Source organism: Triticum aestivum, chromosome 7A, assembly GCF_018294505.1.
Source record: "Triticum aestivum cultivar Chinese Spring chromosome 7A, IWGSC CS RefSeq v2.1, whole genome shotgun sequence".
Taxonomy (NCBI): Eukaryota; Viridiplantae; Streptophyta; class Magnoliopsida; order Poales; family Poaceae; genus Triticum; species Triticum aestivum.
In genome coordinates, this window is record NC_057812.1 from 27,753,334 (window position 1) to 27,771,069 (window position 17,736).

The 17,736-nt window shown below is 45.8% G+C and overlaps 1 protein-coding gene across 1 annotated transcript; it reads right to left on the minus strand.

The window, feature by feature from the left end:
• Nucleotides 1–12,580: 12,580 nt before the first annotated feature.
• Nucleotides 12,581–14,593, minus strand: LOC123148892 (7-deoxyloganetin glucosyltransferase). Its single transcript, XM_044568411.1, has 2 exons — nucleotides 13,979–14,593; nucleotides 12,581–13,752 (listed from the first exon to the last, which is right to left on the minus strand). The coding sequence occupies exons 1-2, from the start codon at nucleotides 14,493–14,495 to the stop codon at nucleotides 12,815–12,817; spliced, it is 1,455 nt and encodes a 484-aa protein (XP_044424346.1). The 5' UTR covers nucleotides 14,496–14,593; the 3' UTR covers nucleotides 12,581–12,814.
• Nucleotides 14,594–17,736: the final 3,143 nt, after the last annotated feature.

The following is a 17,736-nucleotide window of genomic DNA, read 5'->3' on the forward strand; positions in this document are numbered from 1 at the left end:
TTTACGGAGGTTCCATCCGCCAAAGCCTTCATAACATTCGTTTCAACACATCCATTCCCGGAGCCCATTTAGCCTACTTTGTGCAAAATGTGCCCGAAAGCGTAATCTTTGTGCATGTTGGTGATTTGTAATTTACCCCTCAGAGAAACCCAACCAAGAAACCAAGAGAGGCATCAAGCGCAGCGGCCAAGCGGGCTTCAACGGAGAAGTGAATTCAGATCTCCGTTCTCGATGCTAATCATCAGGCTGGCAGTTCAGTGCACCCCCACCCCAACCCCCTACCTCAAGAACAAAGTGGCTCAGATTAAGCACATTTTATTGCAAAATGCTAATATTGTATTGAACACGGTTACATACAGGCACCTAAATCAAAATAACATAAGAACGGTGATGGAAAAAATGCAAGAAAAGAGGCTAAAAGAAAAATGAGAATAGCATCAGACATTCCCCTAGACGGTTTGCGTCATTCGTGTCCCTGATTTGAAGTGAGGAGCGGTGCAGATTCCCTGATTTCTTGTGCTTTCTAAAACAAGTAAAACATCTAAGGGAGTAACATGTGAAGCATAATAAAGCCCTATGCATTCAAGAGAAAACTATCATGGACAAGTTTAACTACAGATGATGTCAACACGCTACACAAAAGTGAAAATGGACAAAAATTTGCTACTCCATAATTGACATAGAAGACAACTCTAGTGTTGCTAGCAAAATGAAACTTTGTTAGCAGAACAAAGAAAGATAATCGTGTTGCAGTACATTTTATAGCTCTACTTGGTAGTTGGTATAGAAATGTAGCTCCGCAGATATCGTACCAAGTAGTTCAACATACGGGAAAGGCTCTATGTGACTCAACAGAATTATGAATGCCAATAAAAAACACCTTAATTTGTGTCTGCTGTACTTGCAACTCAATAGTTTTTTGGAGGTCACTAGAAGAATTTCTGTAAGAAACTCAAAAAAGGGTTTTATTTTTATCTAGAGAACCTTTATTTTATCTAAAAAATAAAAGGGAAGATTTTGGAACGAGGAACACCCCTTTTAACTAGAACTAATTTATTCCTTTCTTTTCTCTTTTAATTGCAGTTATAATCATCTCAACCAACAGATTTAACTTAGTGGAGGCCTTTGTACCATGTTATAGTCTTTTCCATGCCATCCAAGATCAATGTAGAGGCCTTTGTAGTTGCTGTGGTATATAGTCTACGGGGAACCTTTAGGATATCTGTTTTCGACAAAAAAAAAAAGACAGGCTATCAGCAAACAAAGCCAGGGACAATGGCTCTTTCTGGTCTTCGTCATACGCTACTCCTATCTTCTACTAGTGCTCCCCTACTTGGGATACCCATGCTGAGACAGACGTTTACAGAACGACGGAAATCTTACTAAACTGGCGATGTACGTGGGGACTAAATATGTCTCAGCTGCAGTTGCAGTACAGGCATTACCGCGCATACCACAGTCAGTCTTCGCCGGCGCTTCCCAGCTCACTCTGTGCATTTGAAAACCGAACCGAATCAAATTTATGGCTTCTGGTTTCGGTATGGTATGAACTTTTCATACCGATTTGAACTTTGGTTTTTATGGTATATACCGAAAAACCGAACGGTTAACTGAATAAACCAAAATAAAAAATAATTTTATATTTCTTGTGATGAACAACCATACAAGTTGTCATTTTTCTTGTACATGAGTCAAATTCACTACCAAGCACATAATTTTTTTCTTATAACATAGTCATTTTTCTCTTTTTAAAATGCTAAGCACGTCCATAATCATCAACAGATGAATCAATGCATGCATATATACTTATATATATAGTTATATACTATTTGTGTAAAACAATATGTGTTTTGAGTCATAAATTTGCAAATTATTATTATGTCATTTTCAAATTCGCGTCAACTTTGGTTATTATGATATATAACGAAACCATATCGAAATAATTTGGTATATACCGAAACCGAACCGTATTTTAATTTCATACCGTATTTACCGAAGTATTAACACCGTACAAACCGAAAAACCGTATAAACCGAACCATGTAAACCGAATAAACCGAACGCACAGAGTGACTCCCAGCGCTCCACCGCACTTATTTCGCCGGCCCAGAAATCCAGGACGGTAGTGCGCGCGGCCTTCGTCCTCCTCTCCGGTCGCCGGCGGCCTCCTCCCCCGTCTCCCGCGCCAATGGCCGGCGTCATCGGACAGAATATTCACTTCCCGGACACTCCGCGGCGGCACACGACAGTGACAGATCGGCGAGGGGAGAGACTCGAAGATTGGAGTTGGAGGGGCGGGGTTCCGGCGAGCCATCGTCGTTGTGAGGTATCTGGGGAACAAGACGGGAACACGGCTCTATTTCTTATCAGTTGCTAAAGTCATAATAGATCTCGCCTACAGCGCGGTACAACATGGTCCGCCCAATAGCGTAGGTACCCGAGTTTTTTCTCTCCCTTTTTATCGTTTTTTTCCTGCTTTTCATCAGGTTCTCTGGTTTTCTTAGGTTTTTAATTTTTTCTATTTCTTTTTAATTTTCTTAGTCTTATTTATTTCGTTTTCATCTATTTTCTTTGATTTTTTTCCTTTTCTTTTTAATTTTTCAACACATTCTAAATTTTTCATACATATTGTACATTTTTCTTACATATTACAAATGTTTTTGTACACACTCAACTTTTTTAAATACATGACTATTTCATACTTTCTATTTCTATTTTTCATACACATGTACATTTTTGTATACATCTAAAATAGTTTTACATACTATTTAATATTTTTAAATACTAGATTAACAATTTTTCAAACATGTATTTTGAACATTCTTTTAATATGTGTTAATAAAAATCAAATACATGCTGAAACATTTTTTAAATGGTACGAATCATTTTGAAAAATATGTAAACATTATTTTAATTGTATGACCTTCTCAAAAATGTTGCAAACATATTTTTGAAATGTTTGAACATATTTTAAATGTAACCTACATTTTTAATGGGAGTATTTTTTTAATTACCTATACACTTTTTATGTTGTATAGTAGTTTAAAACAAATCACGTACTACAATTGTTTGCAATGCGTGAACATTTTTTAAATGTCAGATATTTTTTTAATGGAACAACGTTTTGCTAAAAGTTGAGCAACACTTTTTTACACTGAATGAACAATTTGAAAATGTCACATACATTTTCATAATGATACAAACATTTTCTAAACATTGCGGAACGCTTTATTACACTACATGGACATTTCTAAATGTGTGATGAACACCTTAAAAATAAATAAATATTTTTAATAGTACATATATTTAATATTTTTAAATATAAACAAAAATAAAATGCATGCTTGGCATCAGCATAATGAAACCACATGGCTTCTGGGCCGGCGCACTACCGGCTATTTGTAGGCGAGCTCAGCTTCCATCAAGCTAATAGCAACACATCGCTCCGGAGTTGGTGCACCTATCCTCGTGCATGTTTGTTTTTAATCTATCCTGCATGTTTTTTTTAGCAAAATATCCTCATGAATGTGCAACACAAGGTTGATTGTGATCCATTGGGCTCCACCCGCGCTTAAACTTTTTTTTTTGAGGATCAACGCTGCCGCATATTTTATTTAACCAGCATAGCTGGGAATGTCGTCAGCGATTACAGGTAGAACAAAGTCAGGGGGAGACCCCAGCCACACCTTGCACAACTCATCACCCACACCTACCTTAGCAAACTTATGCGCAACAACATTTGCAGAACGACGAACCCAGTCGACACGAAACTCCAGACGGGTATTGAGCAAAGCTTTTATCTCTTGAATCCACAGCCCCACAGCGCTCAAGCACCTCTCAGGTTTCAACAACAACTGAACAACAGCTTGGCTGTCGAGCTCAAGATGAACATGTTGAATGCCTAGCTCAACAACGAGTTGCACACCCCGCCGGCAAGCAAGGATTTCAGATACTTCAGGATCCGCCATGTTGGGGAAAAAGTGGCATACCCCAGCCCTGAACGCACCATCATGGTCCCGAAGGACAGCGCCGCCACCGCCCGAGTTTCTCAGCTTGGAGACAGCCCCGTCAGAGTTCACTTTAACCCAGCCTTGCGCTGGCGGTTCCCAGGCCTGAACATGAGAAAACTTCGGAGCTTTGGCCACCACAACATTAATGTCGCGCCACTCCACCAAGTGCGCATGGACCCTGTCGACCACCTCCCTTGGGTGAGCAATCTTCACGCCATCACGAGCTTCATTGTGGGCAAGCCACAAGCCGTACGTCGCATGAATGAAAGCTTGTTTCACATCCTCAGCAGCGCTTGCGAAGAAGCTCAGAAGCCAGGCTGACAGTCCCTTCTGGGAGTCAATGGGAACCGGTGGTGCTGCCGCCGCGACGCTCTTCTCTGAAGACAAGATTTGCCAAAACTGAGAGGAGTGGGGACATAGCCAGAACCTGTGAAGAACTGTTTCCTCCCTCCCGCAAGCAGTACAAAAAATGCTAGGCTTGATCCGGCGTCGATGAAGCTCATGACCGACCGCCAAACCATTCTGAATCATCCTCCAAACGTGGATCTTAGACTTCCCCGGCGCATTGGAGCTCCACAAACCAAGATACCCCTTATGATCATGAACCGAAGACGATGAGGCCGGTCGTCCGGACCTCACTCTTCCCATAGAAACAGCCAAATGATATGCCGATCGCACACTAAAAATGTCATTCTTGGTACCATTCCAAGCTATAACGCCCCAAAACCGGAGCTTCAGATGCCTTCCATGTTTCCGAGTGTTGTCGGGTGATTTCGTTTTGGTTCGTTGCATCATGTGCATTGCATCATGTCATCATATCATTATGTCATAAGTCCTTTTGCATCTTAACTAAATAATTTGTATGGATCTTTGATCCATTTAAATCGAGGAATTTCACATGGTAGTTTCTCTTTAAGACATACCCTCCCAATATTTAGGGAGCTGTTATAAAGTATTCCATATCCGCAACCCACTTGCATGTTAAATCCTTGACCTTTCCTTCTTCCGGTTCTTGGCTCTCAAACTTTGTTGATAATTCTTTTGTCCCATTTACCGAGGCTCTTCCTAAATTCCTAACATTTTTGGACTCTTCATTACCTTGAACTTATTCAAACCATTTGAATTAAATTCAAATGGATTTGAATTTAGATCGTTTAATTTTGGCCTTTTTCTATTTCTCGGAACATGCACGTTTTGCGAGTCCGGGAATATAGTCCGCGCGCCCAAGTCCTTCCTCTAACCTTTTATTTTCTCTCCTTCCTTTCTTTGCTTTTATTTTTCTGCTGGTTTAAAAATAAGAGAGGAGAGAGGAGCCCAACAGCCCAGTAGGCCTCCTGGTTTTTTTTGTTTTTTTCCTCTCCCACCTTTTTGGCCCAAGGCCCAGCCGCCGGCCTCCCTAGTCCTCTAGGCCCAGCCGGGCTCCCGAACCCTAGGCTAATTTCTCTCGTTCCCCTCCTCCTTGACTCCTTGCTCACGCCGCCAGGAAGGAGCGCCCGCGCCCGAAGCCATCTCCCTCGATCCCATTTTCCCTCCCTCGATACCTCTCCCTTCCCTCGTTTCCTCAGCGCCGCCAGGGGCCTCGGCTCGACCCCTTTCCCCTTGTCTCAATCTTCTCCTCCCTCTGTGCGTTGTCAAGATGGTCGACAGAGAGGAACGCGCCCTGTGCACCTCTGCCATGGCTTTTCTTCGCCACCCACCGCCGTCGGCGACCTCCAGGAGGGCCACCCCACGCGCGACCCCGAGCCTCTCCTCCGTCCCTCTACGCCGCCCCCTTGCAGCGCCCATCTCCTCGAGCTGCTTCATCGCCAGCGCACCCTCGTTGCCCGGTCGCCGGACCTCGCCGGCGCCGTCCATCCCCGCCACTGGCCTGTTGCCAGGCATCTCCACCGGCGCCATCCATCCCTGCCGCCTGGGTATGCCCCTGCCTCGACTCGGTTCTCACAGGAGATGTCGTCCAGCGGCCGGATCAACTCCTCCCTCTGTGCCCTGCATCCCGGAGCCGGCCGCCTCAAGCCCTCGTCCGCGTCTGTGCCCTGCTTCGCGTCGAACAACAACAGCAACTCCAGCGCCGATGACCTTCGATCCCGCGAGCTCCCCAGGCATCAACCTCCCGTCTGCGAGATCCGGTGACGCCGACCACCGAAAACCGCTGCTCTGCTATCGTCTTCTTGCTGCTACCCACCGAGGTCCTTGTGTTGCTTCATTTCGGACCATCAAGACCGGCAAGATCGACTACATGGATGCCAAGTACCATCGACCCTAGAACATCACGAGAACATCTACAACCACTTCGTACCCGGACCGCCAAGTCCATCTCCGAGGATTTCACCAAGTACCCGGACGCCCGATGCCTAGAACGCCTACCGTCGACCCCGTGGACATCAAGTACCCTCTGAATGCGCCAAGTGCCACGACGTCGCAAGTACGAGACCAGCAAGTTCGAATGACCCCAAGTACCTCTTCGAAACAACCGAGTACCTTTACCGTCAGATGCTCAAACGACTACATGCCGAAACGTCAAGTTCCTCGATGAATCGTGTACGACTACCGTTTCCCGTGGACTCACCTAAGTACCACGAAATGGACGACCCTACAAGTTCAACTACAGTTGCCGTGTACGACCACCATCGTCTCGGAGATGTTGGGTTCATCAAGTTCCTCTTTGGAAAAGTACCACTACTTCCTCGACGATACGAGAACAACTACCCTCGTTGAAGTCCGTCAAGTGAACAACTACCGTCGACGTGTACGACTACTTCATGAACGTGTACCCGACGACCCCGGAGACCTATGTTGCGCCAAGTACCCCCTCGTTAACCCGAACATCTACGAAGTGAGAACGACTACTTCCACTACCGCCATCGCGAGAACGCCTACTTCCTTCTATGAACTTGATCCATCCCGTTTGCACACTTTGAAGGTATAACCTCGAGACAACGTCCGTGAATGAATGCTCGCGATGTATGAGTTGCACCCTATGTTTGCACCGTGTCCGAGTTGTCACTTGCTCGGTCCTCCTCGTTGCCATGCTGTCCATCCGTGGGACACCCGGTATCCGGGAGTGCCCCACCATCTTTTGCACGCATCAGCACACTTCTTCTTTGCATCGGTATCTCAATCGAGTTACCGGAACTGGAACGCTGCCATGGCACCGTTTTGTTATCGTTGCCGTGGCACCCCTTTCCTTTCCACCACGGTGACAAATGCTTCTTAATGCTCTTGTCAACTTTTAATAAAAATTGCATAAACTTGTTCATGTCATCCGCATCATGATAACAACAATTAAAATGTTTAAATTGTTGTTGCAATAAATTACTATTGCATATGAGGATTTACCGGATTCGTTATTTGTTATACACGGCCCCATTTAAATTGTTTAGATGGTGTAGTTTTGTTATGCCTCACCTCTTGCCATGCTTAACAACATTTAATATTGTTGAGTACATAAACGCGAGAGAACTAAATAATTGATGTGGTGTTTCGTCAATATGCAACTCGTTGCATATTGAGCTCCACTTAACTTGTAGTTTTGTTTGTGCCCTTTGCCATGCCATACATATTTAAACCGGACATGCATCATACTTGTTTGCGCATCATGCCATGTTATGTGATGGTTGTTTATTATGTTGTTTGCTTCTTTCCGGGTTGCTTCTCGTGTTAGCTTCGGTTTCGTTCAGGAGTTGTGAGGATCCGTTCGACTACGTCCGTTTGTCTTCTTCATGGACTCGTTCTTCTTCCTTGCGGGATTTCAGGCAAGATGACCATACCCTCGAAATCACTTCTATCTTTGCTTGCTAGTTGCTTGCTCTTTTGCTATGCCTATGCTGCGATACCTACCACTTGCTTATCATGCCTCCCATATTGTTAAGCCAAGCCTCTAACTCACCTTGTCCCAGCAAATCGTTGTTTGGCTATGTTACCGCTTTGATCAGCCCCTCTTATAGTGTTGTTAGTTGCAGGTGAAGATTGGAGCTTATTCCATGTTTGGAACATGGATATTTTGTTGGGATATCACAATATCTATTATTTAATTAATGCATCTATATACTTGGTAAAGGGTGGAAGGCTCGACCTTATGCCTGGTGTTTTGTTCCACTCTTGCCGCCCTAGTTTCCGTCATATCGGTGTTATGTTCCCAGATTTTGCGTTCCTTACGCGGTTGGGTTATAATGGGAACCCCTTGACAGTTCGCCTTGAATAAAACTCCTCTAGGAATGCCCAACATTGGTTTTACCATTCGCCACCTAGCCTTTTCTTTTCCTTGGGTTCTGCAGACTCAAGGGTCATCTTTATTTTAACCCCCCCCCCCCCCCCGAGCCAGTGCTCCTCTGAGTGTTGGTCCAAACTAGAGCCCCTTGCAGCGCCACCTCGGGGAAACTCGAGGGCTGGTTTTAGTTGTACGGATTGCTCATCTGAGTGTGCCCTGAGAACGAGATATGTGCAGCTCCTATCGGGATTTGTCGGCACATTCGGGCGGTGTTGCTGGACTTGTTTTATCATTGTCGAGGATGTCTTGTAACGTGGATGCCGAGTCTGATCGGAATGTCTTGGGAGAAGGAATATCCTTCGTTGACCGTGAGAGCTTGTGATGAGCTAAGTTGGGACACCCCTGCAGGGATTCGAAAGCCGTGCCCGCGGTTACGGGTAGATGGGAATTTGTTGATGTCCGGTTGTAGAAAGCCTGAAGTTGATCTTAATTAAAGTACATCAACCGCGTGTGTAACCATGATGGTCTCTTTCCGGCGGAGTCCGAGAAGTGAACACGGTGTTGGAGTAATGCTTGGCGTAGATTGTTCTAGGATCACTTCTTACAAGATCTTGTGCACCAAGCTGGAATTGCTTATGATACGTACAGGGACAACGGAGGATCCGGAGGCGACCATGGCACGTTTCTTTAACGGGCTAAATATCGAGGTGCAGGATCGTGTTGAGATGGTGATCTACTACAACATACAAGATCTTGTGCACCAAGCTGTGCGTGCGGAGCAACAGATTAAGCGGAGCCAAGTCAACACAGTTCCCAGTACCACTTTGAACACATGGCGACGCTCACAGTATAAGAGTGAGGATGTCAGTCCTAGCTCCAGGGCGACATCGTCAAATCGTTCGCATGGTTCCGTGCAGAAGGATGCTTCAAAATCAGGACTGTCGATGGTTGATTCTAGTGCACAGTCGACCGGACGCACTAGTGACATAGAGTGTTTCAAGTGTGGAGGAAAGGGACATATGAAGCGTGAATGTCCTAATGAGAAAAGAGTGTTGCTCACGAGAGATGGCTATGCATCCACTAGTGATGAAGAGGCAATTTCTGACACTTCCAGTGAAAAATCTAAGGATGCTGAAAATGTGGTTGCGAGTTTTGAAGCTGCTGAATCGTATCCTTCACTAATGGTGCAACGAGTGCAAGAGGATCGCATTGAGAATAAGGGACAGCGTTGGAATATTTTTCAGACTCAGTGCAAAGTCAATAACACCAATTGTAAGTTGATTATAGATGGAGGAAGCTACACCAACGCGGTCAGCAAGGAATTGGTGGAAGCTTTGGGGCTACCTACATGGAAACACCCACAACCACACTGCATTGAGTGGTTATACCAGTCTGGTAAACTGAAAGTTACTCAGAAGGTGCGTGTGAATTTTTCAGTAGGTGACTATAAAGATACAATAATTTGTGATGTCTTGCCAATGAATGCATGTCACTTGTTGTTGGGAAGACCATGGCAATATGACCGTCGTGCCACACACGAGGGCCGGTCCAACACTTACTCCTTTTGGGATGCCGGAAGACGTTGTGTGCTCCAGTCTATGTTTGCGGAAGAAATCAAGGTGGATACAAATATTTCCTTGAAGAAGAAGAAGGTCAGTAAAATTGTTGCAAAACCGAGGACGGTTTTGATTCAAGGAGGAGGGGATGATGTGCCCGTCAGTGCCGTACCAAAAACTGATCATATTACAAATTCTAATATTTTGATGATGGGTACAATGGCACTTAAAATACCGTCACCAGAACCAGAGCCTGAAGAAGTCAAGCCTAATTTTCGTACGCCAAGCTGGATAATTGTCGGTGCTATTTCGGTCCAGGTCACATGAGGTTTACGTACAGAAGCGTTCTAAATCCAAGATGACATAGTACGGTGAAGGTATATTTTGGATCCTAGTGATCAGCGTGGCCGGATAGTTAATTAGTAAATTCTTGGTTGTTAGGTAAAGGAACTTTTCCTTAGGCGTGAGATTTAGAGGAGTCGTAGTAGTACTAGGAGTCCTGTTCGGTTTATGGTTAGGAGAGAGAGTCCGTATCAATTTTGCTTTGCTCGTGGGACGGTTTGATCGGGTGTGTGATGCCTATATAAAAGGCTGGCTACGGCCGATGTAAAGGGGAAGTTTTTTTTAGATCGTGAGTTGAATAAAAGTCAGAAAAGTCCCATGTCGGGGGACACCAAATATCGTGTTTGCTTTTGCTGATCCGTGACGGATTTTGTCGCTACTACGCGTGGAGTTGATTCATCTACTCGACGCCAGTTTTTGATATTACGGTCTTGTATCTTTGCTCGATCGGAATTTCTTATTGCTGCTAGTACCGTGGAAGTTCGGACCCACGAACGACTCGCCATCTAGTCGAGTCTTCATCAAAGCTTGTTTCGCCAAGAGAGCTTGGTTGAACTTTTTAGGGTCCTGGAAACCCATACCACCCGTACGCTTCGAGTCACACATCTTCTCCCACGAGACCCAATGCACCTTCCTTTCACCATTTATCCCACCCCACCAGAATTTGGAAGAAATAGAAGTCAGATTCCGGCACGTTTTCTTTGTGAGGTGGAAACAACTCATGGTGAAAGTTGGGGTAGCTTGGAGCCCCGACTTGACAAGGACCCCCTGGCCTTCTTCGACATGCCCTGCCCTTTCCAGCCCGTAACCTTGCTTTTTTAATATAGTACAATTAGAGACGCTCACAAATGCACATACATTCATTTCTATGAACATATGCATGCATACCCAACCTTTATGAGCACCTTCAAAATATTGATCCGACACAACATCTTGAGATTGACGAAGTCACCACATGCACCTTGTAGTTGACGGAAACTGTTGGGGAACGCAGCATGCAATTTCAAAAAAATTCCTATGACCACGCAAGATATATCTAGGAGATGCATAGCAACGAGAGGGGAGAGTGTGTCCACGTACCCTTGTAGACCGAAAGCGAAAGCGTTAGTTTAACGCGGTTGATGTAGTCGAACATCTTCTCGATTCAACCGATCAAGTACCGAACGTACGACACCTTCGAGTTCGGCACACGTTCAGCTTGATGACGTTCCTCGAACTCTTGATCCAGTAAAGTATCGAGGGAGAGTTTCTTCAGCACGACGACATGGTTACGGTGATGGTGAAGTGCTCCGTGCAGGGCTTCACCTAAGCACGACGACAATATGACTGGAAGAGTAAACGGTGGAGGGGGCACCGCACATGGCTAAGAACAATTGATGTGCTTAGAGGTGCCCCCCTGCCCCCTATATAAAGGAGGGAGAGGGGAGGAGGCCGGCCTAGGGCGCGCCAAGTGGGAGGAGTCTCACTTGGACCCCTAGTTCAATTCGGCCCCTTTTCCTTTTATCGGAAGGGGAAAGGGGGAATGAGAGGGGGGAGAAGGAAAGGGGGCCGCGCCCCCTCCCCTTGTCCAATTCGGACTCCCCATGGGGGGGGGCACCCCCTTGTGGGCTGCATTGCCTCCCCTCTATGGTCCATATAGCCCATATCTTTCCCCCGGGGGTTCCGGTAACCCCCCGGTACTCCTATATGTACCCGATACATTTCGAAACACTTCCGGTGTTCGAATACTATCGTCCAATATATCAATTTTTACCTCTCGACCATTTAGAGACTCCTCGTCATGTCCGTGATCTCATTCGGAACCCTGAACAATCTTCGGTCACCAAAAATACATAACTCATAATACAAAGCGTCATCGAACATTACGTGTGCGGACCCTGCGGGTTCGAGAACTATGTAGACATGACAGTGACACATCTCCGGTCAATAACCAACAACGGAACCTGGATGCTCATATTGCTTCCGACATATTCTACAAAGATTTTTATCGGTCAAACTGTAATGACAACATACGTCATTCCCTTTGTCATCGGTATGTTACTTGCCCGAGATTCAATCGTCAGTATCTTCATACCTAGTTCAATCTCGTTACCGGCAAGTCTCTTTACTTGTTCCGTAATGCATCATCCCGTAACTAACTCATTAGTCACATTACTTGCAAGGCTTATCATGATGTGCTTTACCGAGAGGGCCCAGAGATACCTCTCCGATACTCGGAGTGACAAATCCTAATCTCGATCTATGCCAACCCAAAAAACACCGCTAATACTAGCCATCATGGGGTGTAGGTCATACGTTATTGAATGGGGGCACAACAGCCCGCGTGCGCCAAATCCTCACTCAAATTAAAGCACACATATTCAGGCCCAAAAGTAGATGGCATAGTGCTATGATGTTATTGGTCCATAGGGGCCAACTTCTGAGAAGTGTGATGCAGATGTGAATAATGCTACTTCCTGCTTTCAGGTGCATAGGGCGTCAAATGAAACTTTATTATTCCAAATATACAACTCATCATGCGTGGAAGGAGCTCCTCATTTCTTTTGATCATTAATTTTTATTTTGCCATCATGTTGGTAACATATTCAACTAACCGCTCAAAATATGACTGAAACTTTGAAATGGAGAAGGGATTGATTTCATCCTAATAAACGCTTCAGACAGTCCAAACCTTTTATTTACCAGCTTAACTTTCTTGTTTCAAGCGAGCAGCACCTCATGGATGAGCCTATCAACATTGCGCATGGACCTTCCGTCACACCGTGTGGAGGCCAGGGCGCTATCCCGGAGCTCTTGCACACGCCGTCGCATCTCTCGCCCCTTCGCCCCCGCCATGGCCTCCCGTATCATGGCCTCCACCTCGGTCCTCCTCACGTCTTCCCCAATCTCCATCCCGATGCCCCACTCCGTGCACTTGTAGCGGCAGTTGGTCTGCTGCTCCGCAAAGAAGGGCCAACACACCATCGGAACGCCGCCGCATATGCCCTCCAGCGACGAGTTCCACCCAGAGTGCGTGAGGAAAAGCCCTACGGCCTCGTGCTTCAGCACCTTCTCCTGCGGGCACCATGTCGAGAGCATGCTCCGCCCCTCGGTCGCCGCGAAAAACTTTGGCGGTAGTGCGGCCTCGTCGTCGCCCTTGACGAGGTCAGGCCGAACGTTCCACAGGAAGGCGTAGCCGGTGTTGGCTAACCCCCATGCGAACTCCAACAAATGCTCCTTGGACATCACCGTGATGCTCCCAAAATTTACATACAACACGGAGTGCGGCGGTTGGCCGTCGAGCCACCGAAGGGGCGCGTCCTGCTCCTTCCACAAGTTGGACCCGATGTCGGCGAGGGGGCTCTCCTTCGAGACATTGTTGCGGACCGTGAGATGGAGTGGCCCCACCGTGTAGACGGGCGGCAGGAGCTTGGACATGGCATCGAGCAGGGGCGCGTCGAGCTCGTCCCAGGTGTTGATCACCACCCCCGACGCCTGCGACATGGCGGCCGTCTCGTGGACGAAGAAGTTGAACATGATGTCATCGGGGTCCGTGGTGCGCACGAAGCTAGGGAGGTCACGCAGCCGCAGGTCTTTAGGCATCGACGGTATCCAGTCTATGATCGTGTCCAAGTATCCGTTGCTCAACTGTGCCTCTTCTGCACCAACAACACATAAATTACAGTATGTTGTCAGAATCAATAAAATTCACCCTTTGCCGAAAAAATATTATTCCCTCGGTCACGGTTTAGAAGGCGCGGTTCAATTTTCATGCATGCCCAAAAAATGCACGCGGAGACGTTTACACCTCCATTTTAGTTTCGACGTGCAGTTGAAGAAAGCTGGTTTTCTTGTGTATGTACAGAAAGAGACATGCATATCTACCTTTGAGAGGGAAGAGCCCACGATCGAGTAGATCCTTATAGTGGCAGTAGCTCATGAAACCACAGGCGCTGGCGGTCCAGAGTGTGGCGCAGCGGAGGCCGAGTTCCCGCGCGGCGGCAAGAGCGAAGCTCATGGTGCTATCGGCCACCACGCAGGTGACAGGCGGCAGTGCGCCGCCGGAGGTCTCGACCTCCTCGTTGAGCTTGACGATGAGCTCCTTGAACCTGGGGAGGCAGGTGGTCATTGTAGAGTAGCACAACTCAGCGATGTCCTGCGTGGCCTCACGGTCGGACGGCGGAAGGCCGTCGGCGATGGCGGCGAACTGGAACGCGGGCAGGCCACGTAGCGCGTCGGCGGACTGGGAGCGCAGCAGGCGGCGGTGGTTGAACTCGTTGTTGACGAAGGTGACGTGGAAGCCCCTGGCGTGGAGCAGCTTGGCCAGCTTCATCATCGGCGTGATGTGGCCCTGCGCCGGGTACGGAATCATCACGGCGTGCGGCCTCTCACCCGTCGCCATGGCTTCCTTGCTAGCGAGCCTGGCTCACCTTGTTGCTTCGGTTAGCTCTCTCGCTTCCACAAGCCGCAACGTTGTGTTGTGCGTGTAGCCGTGTGCGGTGAGCTACGGCCATGAGCTCCTGGCGTGTTGGTATATATCATGGCTGGCGGGCCGCGGGCATGGGGGTGTAAACGTCTCCGCGTGCTCACAGGTGGTTGGATAGTCGATCTGAACTTCAATGGCCGCCTGGCTGCTGTCAATCTGTCATTGTTGGCTTCATGAATTATTGTTGCTGTGGGAGGACACGGAACAATGCATGAGATCGAGTCAAATGGTTTGGCGGATTTGCTAATTCGGGACCATCTTCAAAGCCGACAGCAGCCAGGCGGCCATTGTTGGAGTCTGGACCACAGTGTCTGGACCATTTTCGGGCTAACCTAAACTCTAAGGGCATCTTCAAAGCCGACCTTCAAACCTCTTTTATATGCCTAGACCACAGTGTCTGGACCATTTTCCGGCTAACCTAAACTCTAAGGGCATCTTCAAAGCCGACCCTCAAACCTCTTTTATATGCCTAGACCACAGTGTCTGAACCATTTTCCGGCTAACCTAAACTCTAAGGGCATCTTCAAAGCCGACCCTCAAACCTCTTTTATATGCCTGGACCACAGTGTCTGGACCATTTTCGCCATCCAAGAGGGATCCTTTATACGTCCGCTTAGCAGTTCGGACGTACAGATTTCAGTATCCTAGCAACAAACGTGGGGGCTTTGTTGGAGTCTGGACATTCACTTAACCAACAGAAAGTAATCACATGGTCCTTATCTCTTTTCTCTCTCTTCATATGCATGGTCTTTCTCATCTCTCTCCTCCAACCGGATTCATTTGGGAAGAACATTGATGACCGACTCCCGCATCATGTTCATGAACCACGTCCGGACAAAAAAGGACATTTGTGGTGTCTGTTTGTGGGTTAGGGTTGAAGATGCCCTAACAAGCTGTATCCTGTTTTGCTTGCTCTCTCATTATCACGGCAGTGCAAGTTTAGTGTACTAATACTGTAATGAAATTTAGGTTGTTTGTCAAATGCATTTCGTCAGACACTAGAACATTTGCCGAGTACATTTTGTTTTGCATTAAACGAACTAATCTTTTGCCGGGTGCTTTACAAAAAATTCTTTGCTGAGTTTCTTTTTTTCCAATCGGCAAACACTTTTTTATGCTCCTTTCTCATGTATATATTATATTTTATGCTCTATTGTTTTCTACATTTTTTTATTTTCTCCTCTTTATTTTCTTTTATATGCATTAACTAAACTTTTAGGCATTTAGTGAATATAATAAAATTTTGAAATAAAAATGCATGAAAAAGTTGGCAACATTGGATTCAAAATTCTATTTGTGTTCTTGAGTTTATGTTTAGGTCTTATACAAGAAAAGGAGAATTCCAGCTGATATAAGGGTGATAAGACTCGACATGAACATGGATTTTATTGACTTTTTAATTCTAAAAAATTATAATGTCATTATATGATCCCTAGAGGTTGTGTTAAAATTTTGAGAATGCGTAGAAAATTTTTTATGTGACAGAAACGTGGTTTCAAGAGGGAACCTATCAACTTTGAAGATGATGCAACCACTACATCGGATGGCCTTAAAAATTGTGCACTCATGGATATACCATCCCATGACCCGCGTGTAAAATTGGCATGTTTTAGGCCCGTTTGGTATATGTAAGTCACTAAGTGCATTTATAGGCATTTAGTGAATATAATTAAAACATGAACTACAAGTGCAAGAAAAATTTGGTGGAATTGGATTAAAAAATGGAGGTCATTGGTTTTAATTTTGAAAAGTATAAATGAAGCGTAAAAAATTATGGAACTTGACATGGTGTCATTATATGATACCTAGAAATTGTGATAACAATTTGAGAAGGTTTCTCAAATGTTATGGTGTACACTGCTTATAAATCGAACCATCTCCTAGGAAGAATCATAGTTTTGAGAAGGAACATGACGGGTTTGAAGGCATAGCGTTGATTGCTTCATCTTTTAACCTCGAAACTTTTTCAACACTCAACATACACCATCACATCTTCCAAGTGAAAATTTGACATTTTCTGAGTTCGTTTGATATATGTAAGCCATTAAGTGCATTTCTTGGTATTTAACAGATATAATTCAAAGTTGAATGACAAGTTCATGAAAAAGTTGTTGAAAGTGGTATTTATGTTAATGAGTCTATGTTTTGACCTTATCAAAGAAAAAGGAAAGTAGTTACAAACCTCATGGTGCTACTTGACCACTGACATGCAGGTTATTGCCTTTTTAATTCTGAAATATGCAAACAAGGTCTAAAAACCATGAAACTTGGCATGGTGTAATTATGTGATTCCTAGAGGTTGTGCTAACAATTTGATAAGGTTTCATACAAGTGTGGCATGTACTGCTTAGAAACCGAACCATCTTCACGGAAGAATCATTGTTTTGAGAAGGAACGGGTTGGGTTTGAAGGTGAAGTGTTGATTGACGTCGGAACATTTTCTAGACTCAACTACACCATCACGTGTTCTGTTGGGGATATAACTACTGGGTATGAACTGCCCAAGAGGGGCCGGGTGTAGGATCGAAAGTATGTCTAGAGGGGGGGGGGGGTGATTAGACTACTTGACCAAATAAAAATCTAGCCTTTTCCTAATTTTAGTTCTTGGCAGATTTTAGCAACTTTGAACAAGTCAAGCAATCTTAACACAATTCAAGCAAGCATGCAAAGAGTATATGAGCAGCGGAAAGTAAAACATGCAACTTGCAAGAATGTAAAGGGAATGGTTTGGAGGATTCAAACGCAATTGGAGACACAGATGTTTTGTCGTGGTTCCGATAGGTGGTGCTATCGTACATCCACGTTGACGGAGACTTCAACCCACGAAGGGTAACGGTTGCGCGAGTCCACGGAGGGCTCCACCCATGAAGGGTCCACGAAGAAGGAACCTTGTCTATCCCACCATGGCCATCGCCCATGAAGGACTTGCCTCACTAGCGGTAGATCTTCACAAAGTAGGCAATCTCCTTGCCCTTACAAACTCCTTGGTTCAACTCCACAATCTTGTTGGAGGCTCCCAAGTGACACCTAGCCAATCTAGGAGACACCACTCTCCAAGAAGTAACAAATGGTGTGTTGATGATGAACTCCTTGCTCTTGTGCTTCAAATGATAGTCTCCCCAACACTCAACTCTCTCTCATAGGATATGGATTTGGT

Coding starts and splice junctions, on each gene's coding strand:
- LOC123148892 (XM_044568411.1), bottom strand. CDS start 14,495: ATGGCGACGGGTGAGAGGCCGCACGCCGTGATGATTCCGTACCCGGCG. Junction 13,753..13,978: donor TGGGCTCTTCCCTCTCAAAG/GTAGATATGCAT, acceptor TTGTTGGTGCAG/AAGAGGCACAGTTGAGCAAC.